The 22695-nt window shown below is 34.2% G+C and overlaps 3 protein-coding genes across 3 annotated transcripts; 1 reads left to right on the top strand and 2 right to left on the bottom strand.

Moving 5' to 3' along the window:
* Positions 1-1096: 1096 nt before the first annotated feature.
* Positions 1097-5454, bottom strand: LOC110896228 (probable sulfate transporter 3.5). The gene is made up of 12 exons (XM_035981042.1): positions 5133-5454; positions 4056-4263; positions 3773-3944; positions 3504-3569; positions 3040-3153; positions 2681-2797; positions 2460-2586; positions 2086-2372; positions 1806-1996; positions 1625-1707; positions 1441-1517; positions 1097-1350 (listed from the first exon to the last, which is right to left on the bottom strand). The coding sequence occupies exons 1-12, from the start codon at positions 5452-5454 to the stop codon at positions 1213-1215; spliced, it is 1902 nt and encodes a 633-aa protein (XP_035836935.1). The 3' UTR covers positions 1097-1212.
* Positions 5455-9956: 4502 nt separating this feature from the next.
* Positions 9957-13149, top strand: LOC110893782 (bifunctional UDP-glucose 4-epimerase and UDP-xylose 4-epimerase 3). Its single transcript, XM_022140912.2, has 9 exons — positions 9957-10257; positions 11401-11450; positions 11605-11740; positions 11841-11942; positions 12028-12255; positions 12348-12429; positions 12519-12601; positions 12687-12778; positions 12868-13149. The coding sequence occupies exons 1-9, from the start codon at positions 10072-10074 to the stop codon at positions 12956-12958; spliced, it is 1050 nt and encodes a 349-aa protein (XP_021996604.1). The 5' UTR covers positions 9957-10071; the 3' UTR covers positions 12959-13149.
* A 1784-nt stretch (positions 13150-14933) lies between these two features.
* LOC110893783 (probable sulfate transporter 3.5) lies at positions 14934-22021 on the bottom strand. Its single transcript, XM_022140913.2, has 12 exons — positions 21658-22021; positions 20771-20978; positions 20393-20564; positions 19686-19751; positions 18713-18826; positions 17151-17267; positions 16469-16595; positions 16109-16395; positions 15773-15963; positions 15599-15681; positions 15309-15385; positions 14934-15221 (listed from the first exon to the last, which is right to left on the bottom strand). Exons 1-12 carry the CDS (start codon positions 21983-21985, stop codon positions 15057-15059), a joined length of 1935 nt encoding a protein of 644 aa, XP_021996605.1. The 5' UTR covers positions 21986-22021; the 3' UTR covers positions 14934-15056.
* Positions 22022-22695: the final 674 nt, after the last annotated feature.

The following is a 22695-nucleotide window of genomic DNA, read 5'->3' as shown; positions in this document are numbered from 1 at the left end:
TGGTGTTCGCTAGACAGAAAAAAAGTATTAGTTTATTAATTGCCATCTATGTTCATAAATTTTCAGGAAGTGTATTTTTTAACATTAGTCTTGGAATAATTGTTCGTAGCCCATGAGCTTCCTGGACAGAACTGTATGTACTTGTATTTGGGCTTTGGCCCAAAACTTATATCCTGAGTCCTGAACTTCTGACTATGAATGAGTTCTACTAGATGTGTGTGCGTGTGTGCGTGGCGTGTGCGTATGTTTGTTTCATTTTTAGTTAACTAGTATAGTATAACACTAAAAATATTACAAAAATTACAATCCCTATAAAAACTATTATAGGAGCTAAACATATTAGTTTTCATTAACATTTTTAGGATGAGTATGACGCGCAAAAAGCGCCTCAAAGGCAACACGCTCTGTTAGTGCGTTTAACTTTTCCGTAACCAAACGATCGGACTCATTCACATCTTCAAGAAGATATACAAGGCGCTTAAGAACATGTATCTGGTCTTTGGAGTTTGATATTTTTTTTTTCACCTATCAATTTAGAAACAAATTAGCCTATAGTTTTATTAATTAAAAAACAAAGGATAAAATAGTTTATGTGAATTTGCTTTGTATTTTAAAGATGTAATTCGTCATCGCCCATATTTCATTCAACATGATCATACCCGAAAAGCAAAACCAAATTAAGAAATACAAAAAACAATTCAAACAATTGACTATAATCAAAATTTGACTTATTAAAAATATTTTTTCAATAGGCTCAGAAAGTGGTATTAACAGTTGATTTTGTGTAGCCGTCACATTTTTACATTTTCAGCCAATAAAAACGTCAAGCCACAATCACAATCTTATTAAATATACGTATTTACATATTATCACTTTGCAACACGGAATGCTCGGTAACAAAATACGGCTGCAAGACATATCGTCACGCCAAATATTAACTATCATCATAGCTATTATAACAATACATTATACAGAAATAAGACTTTATTATGAAGCCAACCCGCAAACAAACCAAGCCTTAAATACTCACAAAATGAAAATAAATTCCAAAGCCAAATGTACAAACATACCATGCACATTAAAACAATATTGCATGAGGTACAAACAACAATAGCAAAAGTCTATTGCAAATTGATAGTATATAAATGGTCATTATACAAATGACCCAAATGCTTTCTTATATAATCAATGTCATTCACTACCACAATCTTTTTACTGTTCAAGTGAAAATTTACACCCCTCAATCGCATCTTGGATAGAAAGAAAAATGCGATCTCTCCCAATTTTATCTACAAAATTCGTAACAATCAACTTCTCCATGACCTCGAGTCTAGGATTTACTATGACAACCTGTATGCAAATTGAATACAATTTTAGTTAATCACATAATAACCTTTGTTTTAGTATTAAAAGTGTCGTGAATTGAGATTCGTCAAGTACCTTGATTTCTTGGACTTCTAAACTCCTACGAATTTCAAATAGGGTTTCGACGCCGGTGATATCAATAGATGTAACACCTAGATAAATCAACATAGAAGGTATTTTTGTGTTATACATGATAGACTTCAAACTAGGGACAAGTTAATAACATTTAACTAAACTACTAAAGGCCTTTGAAACTTACCTCCTAAATCTAATAGAACATACTCCACATCATCTCCTTGAGAATCTTTACTAGCTTGTTCATCTCTAACCCATCTCAAAATCCTTTAAGCGATCCCAGAATCATAGAAAAAAGTCGGTTTATAGTGATAAATTTGAAAAAACTTATATTATGCATCAAAATAGTAATCATGATCTTATACCTTTCCCTAATGTAACTAGAATTTGCAAAGTAAATTGGAGAACCAAGTTGCAAAACAAGAGTCTTGGGAATGCTTATGGCCCCGGGATATTGTTCTACATCGCGATACAAACCAGTATCAGGTATATTGCCAAGCTTCGAACTTGCTGGTCTAGATACATACAAAAGGGCTCTAACCAAAGCTAACCCCACCTTTACCAAAGAAAAAAACTTTTCATTAATAAGTTGATATCAAACATAAAAATTAGATAGCTTTAGAATTTTCAATAGTAACAACATACCGATAACATGAGACCAACGTCCATGCTAATGAACGCAACACCAAGAAAAGCAGCCATGCATATCAAGAAATCAAATTTGTCGGTTTTGAAAAGATGGTAAGCCTTTTCATACTCGATGAGACCAAGCATTGCTGACATAATAATGGCCGAAAGCGCAACAAGAGGAGTGTAACTAAAAAGGGGTGCCAAGAAGAATAATGTTAGCATCATGCATATTGCCATCACTACATTAGTCATTTGTGTTTTACACCCCGCGTTGTAATTCACTGCCGTTTTTGAAAATGGCCCTGCAAAGTATACGAAAAGATGTTTAAAAAAATTTAACGAATATATTTTGAATTTATAAAAAATGTATAGAATATAAGTAAAAAAACCTGTAGTTAAGTAGCAAGAGGTTAAAGATCCAACAATGTTCATGAGACCAAAAGCTATCATCTCCTTGTTACCATCAATTTGTTGATTTGCCATTAATGCAAAGCTTCTTCCTATTGCTATTCCTTCCTGAAAATCCACACATCCAATTTTTAATATTTTTATTTTTATTTAGATAATTAATAAACTTCCTTACAAATGTAGTTTAAAAAAATGTACTTACAGCAAGAGCAACAAAGGCTGTTATGACTCCTGCTTCAATAGGTGCTGATATATATTTGGGATTAAAATCCAAATTTTTTAGAGATGAAGGATTAATTCCTTTTTTCAAGGGACCCACCTGTATAATTAATCCAAATTAATTTGATAAAATGTAAATAACTACATAAGCAACACTTAAAAGTTTCAATAGTTAATCAACCAGTAATTGTAATGCACTTTCTTGTAATAATTCTGAATTTACAAGTAGTGTTTTATTATTTTATATACTTGTGTAGTCTCTTAAACAAAATAATCTATAATGGTTAGTTTTCTAGTTCTCATAAATTTTAAACTTGTACAAAATGTGGATACAATACTTACAATCGCGATGCCATATTTCTTCGCGTCTGCTGCATAAGCAAAGATGCATCCAATTGCCACAACCGCCATTGGAGCTATCGCAGCCACCCAAAATAGCTTCGGTTTCTTTTGTTTCTGCAAAAACATTTTTTATTCATACGTGTGTTAACAAAATTACACGTTAAACAAATAACAAGGATAACAATGACGCCTTTTTATGATGTCAAAATGTTAAGCTCAGTGGTGGACCCATAAATTATTTGCTGGGGGTGCGGATGAGGTGTTCAGCCATATTTTCAAGGGGTGCGGTCGGGTTTTTTGCCTAAAATATACACTAATTTTTTTTCAAGGGGTGCGGCTGCCCACCCTGGCCAAAGGCTAGGTCCGCCCATGGTTAAGCTACAAGTTAAATTTATCACTATATATTAGTAAGACTAGATATATTGCAACAAAGTGTAATGCCATGATATTTGAGTGTCACTTACCACCATTTTTGCAAGGTGAAGAAAGATTAGAAAGATTACGCCCACAAGCGTGCATTCCCATCTTATCTGTAAAACCGAATAAACCAAATAAACGCAAACTTCCTAGCTAAAACTCTAAAAGTGTGTTTTGGAATCAAGCATAAAGAAAGAAACTAAGTGTGAGACACTTAAATTTCACGAGTCAAGAAAATAAACAAGATAGTTGACGGGCCCTTGTGGGCCCGTCTCTGTAATGTTTATTTTTTTGGCTACTGAAAGAAAATATATACCTCATGTTTATACTTAAAGATGGCCTTTATAACAGAAACAACATCAGTATGGGTAGTAAAATGCTTCAAACCAAAAATGCCTTTAAGTTGTTGAAGGCATATTATTGTTGCTGTCCCACCCATGAATCCAGTAATTGTAGAATGTGACAAGAAATCCACTAATATTCCTAGCCTGTTTACATTATAAAACATATAGTTTAAACTTTAAACTTTAATTAGTTAAATAGTCGTATATAAACGAAAAAGATAAAGAAAAATGAACAATGTGTGTCAATGAGTTCACCTGAAAACACCAAGAATAAGCTGAATCACACCGGATATGAGTGTCGCGGTGAAGATTAGATTAAGATAGAGTTGTGGATCATCGGCTTCGTGCACTCTTTTTTCAATGGCTCCAGCGATGATCAATGAGCTTGAAGCTACAGTTCCAACTGCTAGATATTTTGAGTTCCCAAAAACTGCGTATATCAAAGGGGGGACGAAGCTTGAATCTGCACGTAAAACAAACAATTTGTGTTACAAAACAGGTCAGGCCTATTTAATAAATTAACTAGGGTTAGGGACTCAATAAGTCGTTTGTCCCGACAAAAAATAGGTAGAATATCTTTCCTTGCTAGAAAACTGGTCGTTTCCTATGGCGTCAGAAATGCGTAGGAAATAACCTTTAATGTACCACAGTTTTCCGACAGAATTGTATTTAGAAGAAAAACAAAATTGTATTTGTAAGAAAAATTGTCATAGAAAAACTTTTATTTTGTCAAAATATTTAAATATACAAGACTTTCAAACAACGTATTCTATTTTTGTTAAAAAGAAAGTCACCGTTCATAAAAAAAAAACAACGTATTTTATTTTTGTTGTTATAGTGTCGCTGACGTAGGGTTTTAGCCTTTTTTGGCCATGTGGTATTGGGTTCAAAAAAATGGTTCAAGAATATTTAAATATATAAAAAATATTTAAAAGACGCATTTGAGGTTAGAGCCTAAGGTGTAAGAAAAACGGTTTGGGCCCGAAGAACTGTTTTTTAACCAGGCCTGATCCCAAAAAAAACTGATTTGGGCCTAACAAAAAAAATGGTTTTAATGCTCCAAACCGGTTTAAACCCGATCCAAATCGATTTGAGTAGGTTACGTTTTTCAACCCTAAAATCGATTTATAGCCCGAACCGGTTTGACCAATACAATAAAACCGGCTGGGTTTGGCCCCAAACCAGTTACTGTACACCTCTAATTGAGGTTTTCTGTCGGCATTTTGTCGTTATATTGTCGCTCAATTAGGGTTTTTGACATATTTGTCGGAAATGCGTAGGAAAATTATCGTTTCTGCTAGTGTGTTCAAGGAACTGAATTCAGAAACTTACATAAACCGATGACGGGCGGAATGTTAGCGAGTTTAGCATAACTAATCCCTTGCGGAATCGCGAGGCTAGCAATGGTGACTCCAGCCAAAAGATCATACATAAACAACTTCCTGGTGTAACTCGGTAGCCATTGAAAAACCGGAACAAAATACTTAATGGATTTCTTAGCCTTTTCGGGCAATGTCTTCCCATTAAAGTCATGAAATGGATCGTCGGGAAATAAAGTTTCCTTCAAATCGGACTTAAATGTTGTCGCGAAAGTCCTCGGCGTTGCAAAACTCACTTTCGCGACACCCCCGTCGTCGCTATTCACCGTCCCCATAGGAATCATATATCAACAAGTGTAAACAAGTGTGTGTGTGTGTGGATGTATATGTGTGTGCATGTGTGTGTTTGTGTATTTATAAGTGGTTGGTGAATGATGGTGATATTGGATAAAGATGTAATTATAGGAGTAAGTTAGAGATTAATGGGTGATTTTGACAGATTCACAAGGAATGTAAATATTTATCCATGTAAATTCGGGTCGTGGATAGATGTGAATATTAATATTGTTGACATATTCAAAATGTTGATAGAAAACGTAAAAAATATGAGTTCATGTTTTGAGAAGAGGGTGGGTTTGAGCTAGGGAAACCGCTCGTTGGTTGAAAATTGCTTGGAAAATGTTTGTTCAATTTGAGGCTTCGTTGTAATTGAGCAGCTCTGCTTGGTTCGGTCTGCTCTGTTCGGCTTGACTCGTGAACAACCCTAGTTTTAGCTTTTTTTTTTCTACATCTTATCGTTTAAGACTTTAATCCATGAGAATCATTACTATGTATGAAAAGGATAATATAAGATCAAACATTAATATTTGTTTGTTATAGATATATGGAATGGGTTTTTTTACTAATCAAATAAAATCTCTAAGAAAATGGTAAATATTTATGAGAAGATTTCCATAAATATATGAGCTTTTAAGGTTGGTGATCCATAGGCAATCACAGATATATGTCTAAATATTATGAGAAGATTTCCATAAATATACTTTGTTATAAATTAAGAGTTTAATAGCATTGTACTTATCCTTATCATTATAACTTAACTAAAAATCATCATTCCATAAAAAAAAATATTCATTTTCTAACAGCGTTCCACATTTCATTTCTTAACCTTAATAAAAATGATTAAAGAATTAGTATTTATTTTCATATAATTTGAAGGATATGAATAATGTTGAAGGAATCCAATGTAAGACTCTTTTAAGTTTAACTCAAACTTTTTTTTTCTTGTGATTTTAGAGGCATGACATATATATCATTACCAATCGTGATATAATCATATGACTCATACCCCACCGAAGATTTGTGAGATGTTGTTGAGAGTATTATGAAGCTGGGATTTCCCTATGAAATGTTAATGTATTTTTTAGTCTTGAAAAGGGTAATTTAGTCATTGTAATTAACAAGAGGAAATATATAATTTCAATTTAATTTTAGGTAAATATGCAATTGAGAGTGTTTTTAAGGGGAAATATGCAATTTTCCCTAAATAAAATTACTACATGAGCCCAGGAAGAGTGAATTGTAATTAGTGGCGCACAAAAAATCCAAGTATGGACCCGTACCCATTCAGAAAACCCGAAATTGATTTTTTAATACTGATTCTATACCTGACCCGACCCCTGTAAGGTATTAATCAGTTTCATACCCTATGATGTATAACCAGTTCCAAACCTGGTTATACCCGACTTGACAAAACCGTAAAATACTCGAAATCGGAACCTGAAAACCCAGTCACTTTTTTTAAAACCCGATTTTTAGCCCTCCTACTTTACAAGGAACTAGTTTTGAAGAAAACCCGGTTTACAGGTTGAACAACTACCAAAATGTGGGCCTAGCCTATATATTATGGGAAGCCCAAAAGTTTCATCCATTTTGAGTGGCGACCGGAGTCGCACCTGGAGCGTAGTTTTTTTGAAAGGCTTATTAAACCCAAAAAAACACATACAAAGTCAACAGACCAAAACGGTCAATCTATATTTACATCTAATTACAGAAAATTAAGGCACACCATTTATCCCAGTCGAGTTGTTCTATCTTTGAATAGTTTTTCACCCATAAGAACCCAAGCATTTTAAGTTCCCCCAAGATATCTCCAGCCTTTAATTGTTTAGATTTGAAGTGACCTCATTTCTCCCGCGCCAAATCAACCAGCATGCCAAGAGAATTACCGATTGTACCACATTTTGTTTGAGTTGCGACCTGAACATTCCCGAATGTATGCTGAAAAGATCTTTCACTGAGAAGGAAAATATTTGTGGAATATTGCACCTCCTCGAACCCCGCCTGCAAAACTACCGCAACCACGTAACAAGAAGTCATAGGGTGTTCCACAGTTTCATCCACTTCGCCACGTAAGGAGCACGCCAAGCCAGACATGTTGATACCTCTCTAGAAGGTGTCTAAGGTTTTTAATTGAGAAAAAGACCATCAACATTAGCCGACCAAAACCACGAATCCATGTTGTTTTCCAGCTTTATCGAACCCACCAAACTACAACATGCTTGTAGCTCATTTATCTCGACTTGACTTGTTGGAGACCTACACCACTCCCACTTAACATCAGCTGTAGAAACCTCTGTCCCCAACCTATATCTAACTGAACCAGGTTTGCTTTGTTCCAATTTAAATAGGTTAGAAAATTGAATTTTTAGACACGTATCTCCCACCCAACGGTCCACTCAAAATTTAATGGTATCATCCTTCCCTGGAACTCCTTTAATCATGTTGCAAAGTACAATATTCCTTGATATAATTTCGTTTTCCACTCTATTTATATTGCACCAGACCCCTGTTCTACTAGATTTTAGTGGCAAAAATTCTCATCTTCTATTCGAGAAGTGCATCCCTTGAACCACCAACCTCCACAACCTATTTTGTTCCGTTTTAAAGCGCCATCCCTATTTTGCCAATAGACTCAGGTTAAAGCCCAACAATAATCCCAATCACCCGATTTGCATGGGGCGATGACATCTTACCACTTCACTCATGCCATTTTGGACTTTTTGCTAGATCCTCCCCAGAAAAAGTTCCCACTCAACTGCTCCAGTTTTTCTATCATCGAATTGTACAGTTGTACTTTACTCAAATAATAATTTGTTAAAGAGCAAAACTTTAATAAATTATACCTAAAAGTTGGAAAAAACTTTTAACATCAAAACGTATGTATATATATAGGGATAAGTTCAAATAAAAAGTTCATTTTGCCTAAGTAGGATGAGAAAAAATCTTAACCATTTATTTTTCAACTCAAAGGTTAAGATAAAAATGTAGGAAAAAGAGGAGTGTAAGGGTATCTTGAGAAATTACTATTTATTGATTTTCTCTCTTCACATGCAAGACACATGCATATTCAACTTCAATTTTTTAAACGTTCATAACTTTTTTATACGACATTATTTTCTCATAAAAAATTCACAAATCGAGCGTCTTTTTATCTTTAATTTGAGTACCATATAGCTATATAAAATATGACGGCTTAAAAAACCCACAAAAACGTGTTGTATTTCTATGTTGTAGAACATTTTTTTGTGCTGGATTTTTTTTACTATATTTTTGTGCTGAATTGTTTTGTCTTAAAAAAAATTTTCTCAATTTTTTGTGCTGGATTTTTTGTACTATACATTTTTGCTGAATTTTTTCGTGCTATATTTTTTTGTACTAGATTTTTTTGTGCTATATTTTTTGTATTGGATTTTTTGTGTTAGATTTTTTGTATTGTATTTTTTAGAAAATAAAAGGGGCACCACATGTCATTTTCACACTCCTATTTATAAGGACCAAAATGTTCTTCCTTCCTACTTATAAGGAGTGTCACATGTCATCATCACAATCCTTCTTAGGCTACTTAGGCAAAATCAACTTTTTAGTGAATCCTTCCCCCCCCCCCACTCATACACCCATGTTTTAGGATTGACCGACGGTGTTTTAAGTCCAATGAGATCATACCACGTGTCGGAAACACCCATTTTTTGTGGCGTCGGCACCTCCGGTGATGTTTATGTCGTCGATCCCCTCAAAAACGGGTGATGACACCCGTGTTTTAGGATCGACCGACGGTGTTTTAAGTCCAATGAGATCATACCACGTGTCGGGAACACCCATTTTTTGTGGTGTCGGCACCTTCGATAACGTTTATGTCGTCGATCCCCTAAAAAAACAGGCGACGACACCCATGTTTTACGATCAACAGATGGTGTTTTAAGTTCAATGAGATCATGCCACGTTTCGTAAATACCCATATTTATTGTAGCGTCGGCACCTCCGATAACGTTTATGTCGTCGATGTCATGGTCTTACAATTTTGTCACAAGCGTCCCACCAATGTTTGGGCCTAATAAACCATCATTTTGGACACGTGGATTGACTAAAAAATACCGCCATTTTAGACAAGTAACTCGATTAAACACTGTCATCCAACGCCAAAACACCAGCGTCACAGCTCGTGTTCGATAGACAAATAGCTCGATTAAACATTGTCATCCAACGCTAAAACACCAGCATCACAACTCGTGTTCGAAAGGATATTTATGGCAATGAAAAGTCAAATAAACATTCTCTACAGACGTAAGTAAAAACAGACATTTCGAGATTCTCATAATTTTGTAAAAAGTATTTTTTGCATTATTAAAAAGTAATTAAAAAATACATTTAAAATACTGTACATACAACGGTCCAAATGGTTATTCTCTAACAGTCTAACAGACTAACGGTCCAACTTAAATCAGTTAAGTTTGTTACTCCCCCGCGCATATACATATCACTATATATACACACACACCTTCTTCATTTGCTCAACCGTTTCTCTCATCTTCATTCTCACACTCAATCACACAAACACACTTCTTCTTTCTCTCTGGAACTCTCGTTCTGCAAACCCTAGTTTTTCCATAACTGCCATGACGAAATCGATTTTAGTCACCGGAGGTGCCGGATTCATCGGCACACACACTGTTGTGCAACTTCTGATTCAAGGATTCAAGGTTACGATCATCGATAACCTTGATAATTCGGTCGAAGAAGCTGTTCATCGAGTCAGAGAACTAGTCGGTCCTCAGCTCTCGCTCAATCTGCAATTTCATTTGGTATAGTTGCTTCACTTGCTTTGTTTTAACTGATTTTGTACTCGATGTGTGTGTTGTTGATGATTAATGTGAGAATTGTGTTATTGTAGAGGTTTTAGAACTGGAAGTTTGTTTACTAGTGTTGTGCAGTTGTATATTTGTGAGACTTATAGAAGTTTTGGTAAAAAAGTGTATGAAGATGAGTTATGTGAAACTTGTGTGGTTTTGGAAGTTTGAAGACCTAATTTGCATTGTTCACTGTGTGTTTGTGTGTTTAGGTTTAACTATACTTGATTCTGTATGTGTTATTGCTAATCGGATGTGTGTGTTCTTGACGAGTAATGCGAGAATTGTAGAGGTTTTAGAACCGGAAATTTACTTTGAGATAGTGTTATGAAGTTGTATATGAAGATGAATTTCTGGAATATTTGTGAGAATTATGGAAGTTTTTGTAAAAAATGTGAATGAAGAAGAGATATCTGAAATTGTGTAGTTTTAGATATTTGAAGATCTAATTTGCGTTGTTTACTGTGTGTTTGTGTTGTTAGGATTAACTATATATGATTCTGTGTGTTTTATTGGTAACCTGGAAGGATTAGTGTCCTAATTCGTTTGAATTAATATGTTATTTCAGAGGTTTTTATCTGAATTTATACTGGATGTGTGTGTTCTTGACGAATAATGTGAGAATTGTAGAGATTTAGAACCTGAAATTCACTTTGAGATGTGCAAATTCTGTTTATTAGTGTTATGAATTTATATTTGGAGACATATTCTGGAATATTGTAAGGATTATGGAAGTTCCAAGCAAATAAGTGAATGAAGAAGAGTTATATGAAACTCGTGTGATTTTAGAAATTTGAAGCCCTGATTTGTGTTGTTTATTGTGTGTTCATGTGTTTAGGTTTAACTATATTTGATTCTGTGTGTTAGCCCTAATTCGTTTGAATTGTTATGTTACTTAAGAGGTTTCTTTTAGTTTCTGAAGTATATGATTTGAACTCTTACTGTACTTGTGTGCTCTATTAGTTATACATATTGTCTTATTAATCTGTTCTATTTAGTTTACACCATCAATTATGTTTCTGAGACTTGCCATTCAAGAGTGTTAGTAGTAGTACTTTAATGATATGAATTGAATTTGGTGGTACTTGTTTGTTGCAGGGTGATATCAGGAATAAGGAGGATTTGGAGAAGTTGTTTTCTCAGTCTAAGTATGTTAATTTCCATGTTATTGTGTTTAGTCTTGATTTAGGTTAATTTTGACACAAATGGTTCTTGGAATGATCTATTATGACATAGATTCTATAATCCCTAAAACTGATGTTATATCTGTATGGCATTTTGTCTTGGTTTAACTATATGTAGGTTTGATGCTGTCATACACTTTGCGGGGCTCAAAGCTGTGGGTGAAAGCATGTCTCATCCGTTTCGTTACTTTGATAATAATCTGATTGGATCAATCACCCTGTATCAAGTCATGGCCAAATACAACTGCAAGAAGGTCCGTCTTGAATCTATAAGTGGACTCAAAACCCTATTCTTGATTTTTCTTATTCAACCGTTTCGTTACTTTGATAGTAATCTGATTGTCGGGTGTGCAGTTGGTGTTCTCATCTTCTTCAACTGTTTACGGACAGCCCAAGATAATTCCATGTGTTGAGGACTTTGAATTGAAAGCGATGAATCCATATGGACGCACTAAGGTATTAACCTTACTGCGCGTGACCTTCATTATTTACTTAATTGTAGCTTGAATTTTAATCTAGACTATCTTGTTGGCATGATTAGCTGTTCCTTGAAGAAATTGCTCGAGATATTCATGCTGCAGATCCAGAGTGGAAAATAATTTTGCTGAGGTACTTTAACCCTGTTGGTGCTCATGAGAGCGGGAAACTTGGTGAAGATCCACTTGGCATCCCGAATAATCTCATGCCTTACATACAACAAGTGGCTGTCGGTAGATTACCAGAGTTGAATGTTTACGGTCACGATTATCCCACTAAAGATGGCTCTGCGGTATGTAAAATTGAATTGAAATATCCCAGTTGGAATCTTAGTTATATTCATATTATCAATAACGTGATATGATTCGTTACGATCGATAACAGGTTCGAGACTACATCCATGTGATGGATTTAGCTGATGGTCATGTTACCGCACTTCAAAAGCTGTTCACGAAAGAGGATATAGGTCAGCAACAACTGTTTTTAATTTTTATTAACATGGTTATCATTCATCATCCAAACTTTCTTAATGCTGACATATTTCATGTTATTTAGGTTGTTTTGCTTGCAACCTTGGGACCGGTCGTGGGACGTCAGTTCTTGAAATGGTCACTGCTTTTGAGAAAGCATCTGGAAAGGTACTCACACTTTTAACCATCTCTATCTCACATTCCATCACATAACTTGTACAATCTGTATCGCTAACGACGTTACTATTTTCAGAAAATCCCCGTTAAGCTGTGCCCAAGAAGGCCTGGAGATGCAACAGAAGTTTATGCATCAACTGATAAAGCTGCACGTGAGCTTAACTGGAAGTAAGTTACTAGATGCCTTTTTTATTTTATATTATTCCATTTTTGGGGGTAAATAAAATATTAGAGTCTAATTTTATTGTGTGTTTCAGGGCAAAATATGGAATTGATGAGATGTGTAGGGATCAATGGAATTGGGCAAGACAGAACCCATGGGGATACAAGAAGCCACCTACCAAATGAGACTCGCCCAAGGGTATATAGTATCTCCTAGTTGCAACTGTTACTTTTACTCGGCTCTTCTAGTAAAATACTAGAAAGTGAATTCGATTGTTTGGAAGACATACTTTCGTACAGTTTCTTAGTTGCGTTACATTCGAATATTTTCTAAGTGTCCATATAATTGTTGATGAATGTTGATGGCGCTAATAATATCCATGTAATTGTTGCAAGTCATAAATACCTCACTTGTTGAATTACTCTAAAAATATTTCTAAAAATATCAGATTAGAATTCATAGGGGTAAAAGAGACCCCCCCCCCCCCTCTCTTCAGAAACAGTACCATCCTGCAATACACCCAATGTCCACCGAACAACGAGTGTCATTGTCGGATTCTTTCTCTGAAGCCCAAACCGCCATCCAGTCCCACTCCACCATCATCTCCTCCGTCCCACCGTACGTCTCCTTCTCTGACTCCCCGGCATTCGCCCTCCTCACTGACCCGGAACTCGCAGCCCAAATCTCCAACCACCTCCTTCAACCCGACTCTGGAGCAGGAGACAACCAGCTTTGCCGCTGGCTCTACGATACCTTCAACACCTCCAACTTGTCGTCCTCCGCTTCCTCCCCATTATCGCTGGAGTCTACCTCTCTTGGATACCGCTCAGAAAATTGCTAGCCGGTTTCGAGGCGGTTTTGCTGGCTATATATTCTTTGACACAACAACGCCATCATTTGTGAAAACAAGCTGCCCATAAATGTTTACTGAATACAGATAAGAGGATACGATACCAGACCCAATCCAAGCTTTAAGAGGGCAAACAAGAGTATTTAAAGTCCATCTCGGCAACCCGTCATATGCAAATTCTACGCAATTAGTCATCAGCCGAGTCTGGGCACAACAGATACTGAAAATGAAGACACACCAGCGCCAAATAGACCTGGCAAATGGGTCGGGTCAGGTCATGGGTCAAAACGGGTTTGGGTCAAAAGGGGTCAATTAAAAAAGGGGTTGTTTTGGTTCGGGTCGAAACGGGTTTCGGGTCGGGTTGGAAATAACTAAAAAAGAAGGCTTGCAAACTGCACAAAATTTGAACATTGAACAGAATATAAGATCTGAGGTATCTCAAATGTAATCGATAAACTGTAAGATTTGGAAATAACTAACTGTAACTCAACTGCTTAACAATACAATATACAGACACTACTGGTTATCAAAAGTACCTGGTATGTAGCTGTTGCTCTGATGCAAACGCGGATAACACCAAGGCATCCCATTCTTGTTGTCAAGTATAAAGAACAACAGAACAAAAAAGAGCTACATTTATAACCAGTTAATTACAAGATTCGTAATGCAAATGCGGGTTCGAGTAGGAATGGGTTCGCGTCGAAATGGTTTGGGTTGAAACGGTACGGGTAGAAACGGTACTCGTCGAAACGGCTCGGGTCGAAACGGCTCGCGTCGAAACCCATCTCGGCTCGAAACTCAATTCGAACTAAACCCTTTCCGATCCAAAACCCGTTTCATGCCGTAACCCGTCTCGTGCGGATACTTGTGCCGGCTCGAAACCCATTCCGATCCGAAACCTGCCCCGTTTCTTTAAGACACTAACCCACATCGACCCATTTCTTTAATGTTGTCAACCCGCTTTGACCCGAAAATAACAAGATGGAATTTCAAGTGACCCATTGTGACCCATTTAATAAAAACATCTTACCCAAACCAACCCATATAATTTTAAAAGCAACCCAAACTGACCCACTTGGAAGGCTTTGGGTCAAGATTGCCCCCTCTAGCGCCAAACTTGCCAGTAGCTGCAACAGAACATAGTTAGTATGTCACCGAACTCACTTTGCCCACTCTATTTTAACCAACTGTTTCCTCACACAAATCTAACTTTCGTTATTTATTATATAATAATTTAATATTGTTGTACGATGATACCGAAAGTTGTATCATGACTAGAAAAACTTGAACTCAAAACTTTTTCAGCATTATATTTCCAAATGATAATTTAGATTTACATTTATTGGTTATTTGATTTAACACAAACTATTATATTGCAAGAAGGATTAATGCATCTACAATTAACCACACAAACTATAAATACAAGCATGTTCTTAACATTGTGCGCTACCATAATCCTTCGAACGACTGAGTGAAAACTTGCACCCCTCAATTGCTTCTTCGATAGAAAGAAACACGCGTTCTTTTCCAATTTTGTCTATGAAGTGTGTAAGAGTTAGCTTCTCCATAACTTCGAGTCTTGGATTTACTATGACAGCCTGCATTCGGATGTAATCGGTCACAAAATGGTCCTTAAATACTTGTTACAAACTAAAGAACATTATGAATTGGCGTTAACTAGTTACCTTGATTTCTTTTACTTCTAAACTTCTGAAAATTTCAACTAGTGTTTCGACACCGGTGATATCAATAGATGTAACCCCTGATAAAAGAACATACTGAGTATAACCATATGAAGCAAGATAGAGTTAAGAGCCACTTCATGGTCACAACTTTCTTAAAACTTTTTTTTAGACTTGTGTGAAAAATGATATGTAATTATAAATTATATTCATATGATATAATAACAAATCGATATCAAAACCGATTATAATAATATGTTTGTTAGAACTTGATGAAACCTATTGGATCTTACCTCCTAAGTCTAATAAAACATACTCAACATCATCTCCTTGAGATTCTTTACTGGCCTTTTCATCTCTAACCCATCTCAAAATCCTTCAAAATACCAAAATTATGATTAAAAATGTCAATTTCAATGTCACATTTCTAAATTTTTTAGAAATTAAGATTTTAGGTAGTAACTAACCTTTCTCTCAAGTAACCAGAATTTGCAAAGTAGATCGGAGAACCAAGTTGCAAAATTAGAGTCTTGGGAACGTCGATGGCACCCGGATATTGTTCTACGTCACGATAGACAGAGGTATCTGGTATTTTACCAAGTTTCGAACTTGGTGGCCTAGCTACATACAAAAGGGCTCTCAACAACGCTAACCCCACCTACATAAGAAAAAAAAAAGATTTCAATTATGTGAATTTTTTTTGTCCGAACCGCTTATTCTATTCTTAAATATAGCTAGATAGGTGGTTTTAATAAGAAATCCCAAAAAATCCTCAAAACTAATATTGGATTGAAATGATATACCGACAACATGAGGCCGACATCCATACTAATGAAAGCAACACCAAAGAAAGCAACCATGCAAATGCTGAAATCAAACTTGTCGGTTTTGTAGAGATGGTAAGCTTTTTCATATTCAATGAGACCAAGCATTGCCGACATGATAATGGCCGAGAGAGCAACAAGAGGAGTGTAACTGAAGAGGGGTGCTAAGAAGAGTAATGTTAACATCATACACATCGACATCACTACGTTAGTCATTTGTGTTTTACACCCTGCGTTGTAATTCACCGCGGATTTTGAAAACGGCCCTGAAATAAACAAATGGAGAGGTGAACAAAATATTCGACCGTAGTAAGATTTTTGAAATTTAAGAGTCCAAACCTGTAGTTAAGTAGCAAGATGTGAAAGATCCAACTATGTTCATGAGACCAAATGCTATCATTTCCTTGTTACCATCAATTTGTTCATTTTCCATTATGGCAAAGCTTCTTCCAATTGCTATCCCTTCCTGCAAAATCCCAAAGTTTATTCTAGATAATTTTTAACGAAATAATAATAATAATAATAATAATAATAATAATAATAATATTAACAATAATAATAATAATAATAATGACTTGACCATCGAAGAATGATCCAAGACGAAGCATTAACCCGACCCATTCAGCTAGACGTACTTTCTAAAGGGTTTTCTATTTTTCTACATTTTAATTCTTTATTTTATGATTATTTATCTTCGTTTCCAATTTTGTCAAAAAGATCACCAACTTTTTTGGTTTTATTCTATCTTATGCTTTATATAATACAACAAGAATATTTTCTTTAGATATAAAATTATGTACACTAATTATAAATATCCAAGAATATGGACACCATAAGCTATGCATATTTCGAATTTGAATAATAACAAAAGTTTATACTCAAATGAATTTGTTCTTAAGATAAAAGAAGTTATAGGGTATCACACTAACAATAACAATAATAATAATAATAATAATAATAATAAATTATTAATGTAACTATTAAATGTTATTAAATGATAAAAAAGAATATTTATACTTACAGCAAGAGCAATCACGGCTGTTATGAGTCCTGCTTGAATTGGTGCTGATATATATTTGGGATCAAAATTCAAATTTTTCAGAGAGGAAGGATTAATTCCTTTTTTCAAGTCACCCACCTGTAATTTTCCAAATATATTATGTCTGATATTTACAATAATCCAAACTAAATAAACTGATGTTTCGTGGGTGCCATTGAAGGTCAGGATTTTCGTTTGGCGTCTTGAGTTGAACCGGCTACCTACTAAAGATGAGTTACAAAAGAGACAGGTGCAGCTGCCTAGTAATCTTTGCGTGCTCTGCGATGTTTCAGCAGAATCCACCCTTCATCTGTTCACAGGATGTGGATGCTCGTTTGGAGTTTGGATAGCGATCGGTGCGTGGTGTAAGTTGGATCCGATATATGCTTTTGATGTTTCGGATCTGCTTCAGTTGGGTTCGGGTAGTCGGAATAAAAAGGCTTCGAAGATTATTCAAGGTATAGTTATGGTCACGATGTGGGTTTTGTGGAACGCCCGCAACGAAAAGATTTTCCAAGGCAAAGAGGCTCAAGTGGTAGAAGTTAAGTCCTTATCTTTTCTTTGGCTTCGGTCTAGGTCCAAGTTTAATAGTTTGGCTTGGAAAGATTGGAAGTTGTTCCCTTTGTATATGGTGTAATCGTTTGCTTCGGTCCTTGTTTTGAGGGCCGTTTGCGGTGTTTTAATGAAGTTCACTTTTCAAAAAAAAAAAATAAATAAATAAATAAACTAATGTTTAATACATAATTAATTTTTTATTTTCTTTTAAAGTATGTTCAAAGGTCTAGCTTAAGCAAAATTTACGGCTTGATTAGTTTAACATGAGGTGTTTTAAAAGTTTTGAATGATTTGACTTGTTTGAAAGATGGTCTGATTATTTAGAGTCGAACAAGCAAAATTTAAATTATCTTCTTAATATCATTCGTTCTTCAATAACTGTTTTTAGTGATTCATTGTTGACAATTAACAAAATGGTATGCTAATTAAGAAAATAATATTTTAGGGGAAACAATTAATAGTGGCATTAAACTTAATTAATTTCAAGCAAAAGTGTCCAACTTGGACCCAGGAATAGAGCAATTAAAATGTGACACTTCAATAAGAGGCTTTTTTTTTTTTTTTTTTTTTTTTTTTCTAAAGTGGTGTTGGAGAAAAAATATTTACCAATTCAGATGCTTCATAAAATAACACACCGTTACTATTTTATTACTTTACATTAAATGACTAAAAAGATTTTTTAATTATTTTATAAGTAAACAAAATATTGCAAATTTGGGAAAAAGAATATAATTCAGTTTTAATAAAATACCATAAATTATAAAGCTCAACTTACGTAAATTAATTTGATTATTTTTTGGAGATATTTAATTAACATAAATGTCAAATTTAGGAAATTTGATTATTTTTTTTCTTAAATTAATTTGCTTATTTTTGGAGTTATTTAATTAACATAAATGTCAAATTTAGGAGATTTAGTTTGCTTATTTTTTAGAGATATTTAATTATAAATAATGTTAGATTTAGGAGATTAAGAATATGGAACTTACTATTGCAATGCCATGTTTTTCTGCATGGGCAAGATAGGCAAATATGCATCCACTTGTAACGACTACCATGGGACCTATTGCCGACACCCAAAACAATTTCGGTTTCTTTTGCTTCTGAGAATCCATATACATTCACATATTAACAACATTATTATACATTAAAACAAAACATAAATGGATAACAATGATATATCATATATGGTTTCTTATGAAGTCAATATATTTGGTTCCTTGTTGACAAGGGTTCAAAGTGAAGTATGTTGGTTCGTTCGTCTAGTTTGAAATTTATACGATTCAGTTTTCACGTTTTACGCTCTGAATGATGGTTTGGACTTTGGAACCAGTCGCGTAATAAACTGAATCAACCGTTTTAACATTATTTTTTTGCATTTTCTAGATAAGTAGTTTTATATGTATATTACATAATGAACCATATTTAATTACCATTTTCAGTTTTTTTATAACAAAGTAAAACACAACTTCAAACTGTTAAAACCGGCCAATTTAACTGACTCAACCAATCCAACCAGTTTGATTTATCATTTTCCGAAACCATAATTGACAATTATGTGGATCGAATAGTAAACAAGTTAATAGGACACAAGGGTTGTTGTAAATTCGAATTATTGGAAAAAGTAATCCACCTAATTCGTTTTGAACCGTGTCGTCAACAATGCCAGCACCAACTTGTCACTAAAAATGAACTTTTTATCTTAATTTTCTTGTTTAATATGATTATATGCGTTTGAAAATTTAGTGACACAATCTAGCGACCACAGTTGACATACCTTCCACCGTATTTATTCTATAATTACATTAAAAAATACTCTATTTTCTTTCTCTTTCATTTCAATTATTATCCTGTAATTACATTAAAAAACACTCTATTTTCTTTCTCTTTCATTTCAATTATATAATATTTTTATACTTTCATAATAGTAATAGTAATAGTAATAGTAATAGTGTCACTTACCACAAATCTTGTAAACTGAAGAAAGACCAAGAAAATAACACCTACAACCGCACTTTCCCATCTTATCTGAAAAAACAATTAAACAAAATTAGAAACATATTTTATAATAATTTCAAATTGTATTTAATTAGTCCGAACTGTCTGTTTTTAGCCAATGATGATATCAACTGAGTTTATTCCCAACAGTGGTCCCGACTTTTTCATTTTGTTTGTATAATGGTGCGTAATTAAAAAAACATAACGGAGTTAAGTATTTTTTCCAAATTACAAACCGTTGTTTTCGAACTTTTGATCAGAACAATAATACGAAGTTTCTATATGGACAAAGCTTGTTATCATTGTCACATCATAATTGTTATAACAATTATTGTCGTATAATGAAGTTTTCATTTTAAGGGGCAGAATATTACGTATCATACAGGGCTTTCGAATTCTCAGTGACGTTCTTGCTCTTAACAACATGATTACAAATGTGTCGTAGCTCTTTTAGAAAACTTGATCGATGTTGACATAAAGCATGTTAGTCAAGAACATCACCAATCTTTATAAAGGTGACAAAGTTGACAGGATTTGGTATTAAACATGCGTGTAGATGATCGAAAAGACAGCGTAGTAGATCGATCGAAAAACAAACGAAACAGATCGATCACGCGACTTGTGGGACCTGTTTTTCGATTAATTTTTTCAATCTAAAGAAGAAAATATACCTCTCTTTTGTTTTTGAAGATGGCACGTATAACAGATACCATATCAGTATGTGTAGTAAAATGCTTCAAACCCAAAATTCCTTTAAGTTGTTGAAGACAAATTAGTGTTGCTGTCCCTCCCATGAAGCCAATAATAGTAGAATGTGACAAGAAATCTACCAAGATTCCAAGCCTATATGCATACAATTAAAACTTAAAACATATAATAAATAATTAGTCATATAGATACAAAAAAGTGAATTTAATTACTGTCCGTAACAACTTTTGTTACTTGTGTAATTTTACTGTGTACGTTTGTGTTTGTTTTTGTTTTTTTTGTTTTTTTTTTTTGGATGTAAAGCATGTAATTAAGGTTGGTGTGTTTATGAATGAACTCACCGGAAAACACCAAGTATGAGCTGAGTTACACCAGAAACGAGCGTAGCCGTGAAGACTAGATTAAGATAAAGGTCTGGCTGTTCGATCGGGTTAACTTTTGTTTCAATGGTATCGGCTATGATTAAAGAACAAGCGGCTACGGTTCCAACGGCTATATGTTTTGAGCTCCCGAAAACCGCGTAGATTAGAGGTGGAACAAAACTCGAATCTGCAATAAATGCAATTTTAATTAGTTAAAATATTGGTTATGTTAAATGTGCCTCACCCATATTTTTTATTAAATGCACCCTCTCTCTTAATACATGGGGTATGTTTAGCAAATATATTATTTATAGAGTTAACTGTTATTTTCGTTATTTTCGTCCCTGTAGTTTGTTCATTTTTGTCATTTCAGGGCAATTTTCAAAAACGCACCAGTTTCCTCCTTGACATACTGGAAACGTGTCATTTCAGTCCAAAAATTAAAACCCAGTTAAGTTAGAAGGGTTAAATGAAGGGTATTATTGTCAATTCATATATCTTTTATTTTCACCTTATTTTATGAATTGACAATAATACCCTTCATTTAACCTGTCTGACTTAACTGAGTTTTAATTTTTGGATTGAAGTGGCACGTTTCAAGTATGTCAGGGAGGAAACTGGTGTATTTTTGAAAATTGATATGAAATGGCAAAAGTAAACAAATAACAAGAACGAAAATGACTGTTAACTCTTATTTATATAAGTTTTGGTTAAAAACATGCTAGAATAATCAACATGACATTAATTTTTTTTAGAAAGAACTAAAAAGGTGACGCGATGTTAAATTCGTTAAAAAGTTTAACGAATTTATTTTAATGGGTCATAAAGGGGTGACGCAGTGGTAAGCGTATTAAAAACAGACTTACATAAACCGATGATGGGAGGAATGTTAGCGAGTTTAGCATAGCTAATGCCTTGAGGAATGGCGAGGCTAGCGATAGTAATCCCGGCTAAAAGATCACGCATAAACAATTTCCAGGTGTATTTCGGAAGCCATTCGAAGACTGGAACGAAATATTGTACCGCTTTTTTAGCCTTGATTGGCAATGGCTTCCCTTTAAAGTCATGAAACGGATCATCTGGGAACAAGGTTTCCTTCAAGTCGGACTTTAACGCGGTCGCAAAGCTTCTCGGGGCAGCGAAGTTCACCTTGTTAAGTGTTTCTCCGGTAGCACCTACTCTCACCGGGGCCATTAAAATGGTGTAAACGAGAGATAGAGATAAGAAAAGGGGTATTGAAAAAGATGGTATAAATGGGGTATATATAGAAGATTTTGATAGTGGAATAAACCAAGATTTTGGATAATGATGTAATTATTTTATTTAATTATAATATTAATCAACTATTAGAAAGATTTTAGCAACAAGTTGAAAAAATGAGGTTACCTTTTGACTTTAATTTGACCTTTTGTCTATTTCTTTGACTTTATATACATTATTTACTACAATAATTTAGAGCGTTACACTTAAAAATTAAGGGTTAAACATAAAATAAGATTAGTATTGAGGTAATTATAATTAGACAAATGCTAATGAGAATCATTACTTCGTGCTTTTCAATTATTCGGAACCACTCAGAGTTAAATTGGTAGTTTTATTATTATTATTATTATTATTATTATTATTATTATTATCTTTTTATTTTAATTTCAAGATTAAAAAGAATTTTTATCAAAAAAAAATTGATTAATTTATTTATTTACTTCTATTGTGATCAGATTTGATTAGATTACAATCATATTGGATTTAATTCATTCATTTACTTCCATAAGTTTATAGTTTTCTTGACCGTTTCTAAATATATTATGATTATATTTGTACCTTTAAATGCTTAAAATGTACCTTAAAATGCCACATCTATCATAAGTACTCTAATTCTTTTTGTTGAATGTTTTATTTTATTT

Source organism: Helianthus annuus, chromosome 12, assembly GCF_002127325.2.
Source record: "Helianthus annuus cultivar XRQ/B chromosome 12, HanXRQr2.0-SUNRISE, whole genome shotgun sequence".
Taxonomy (NCBI): domain Eukaryota; kingdom Viridiplantae; phylum Streptophyta; class Magnoliopsida; order Asterales; family Asteraceae; genus Helianthus; species Helianthus annuus.
Note: the sequence above shows the minus strand (reverse complement) of the source record. Positions and strands in the feature narration are given on the sequence as shown.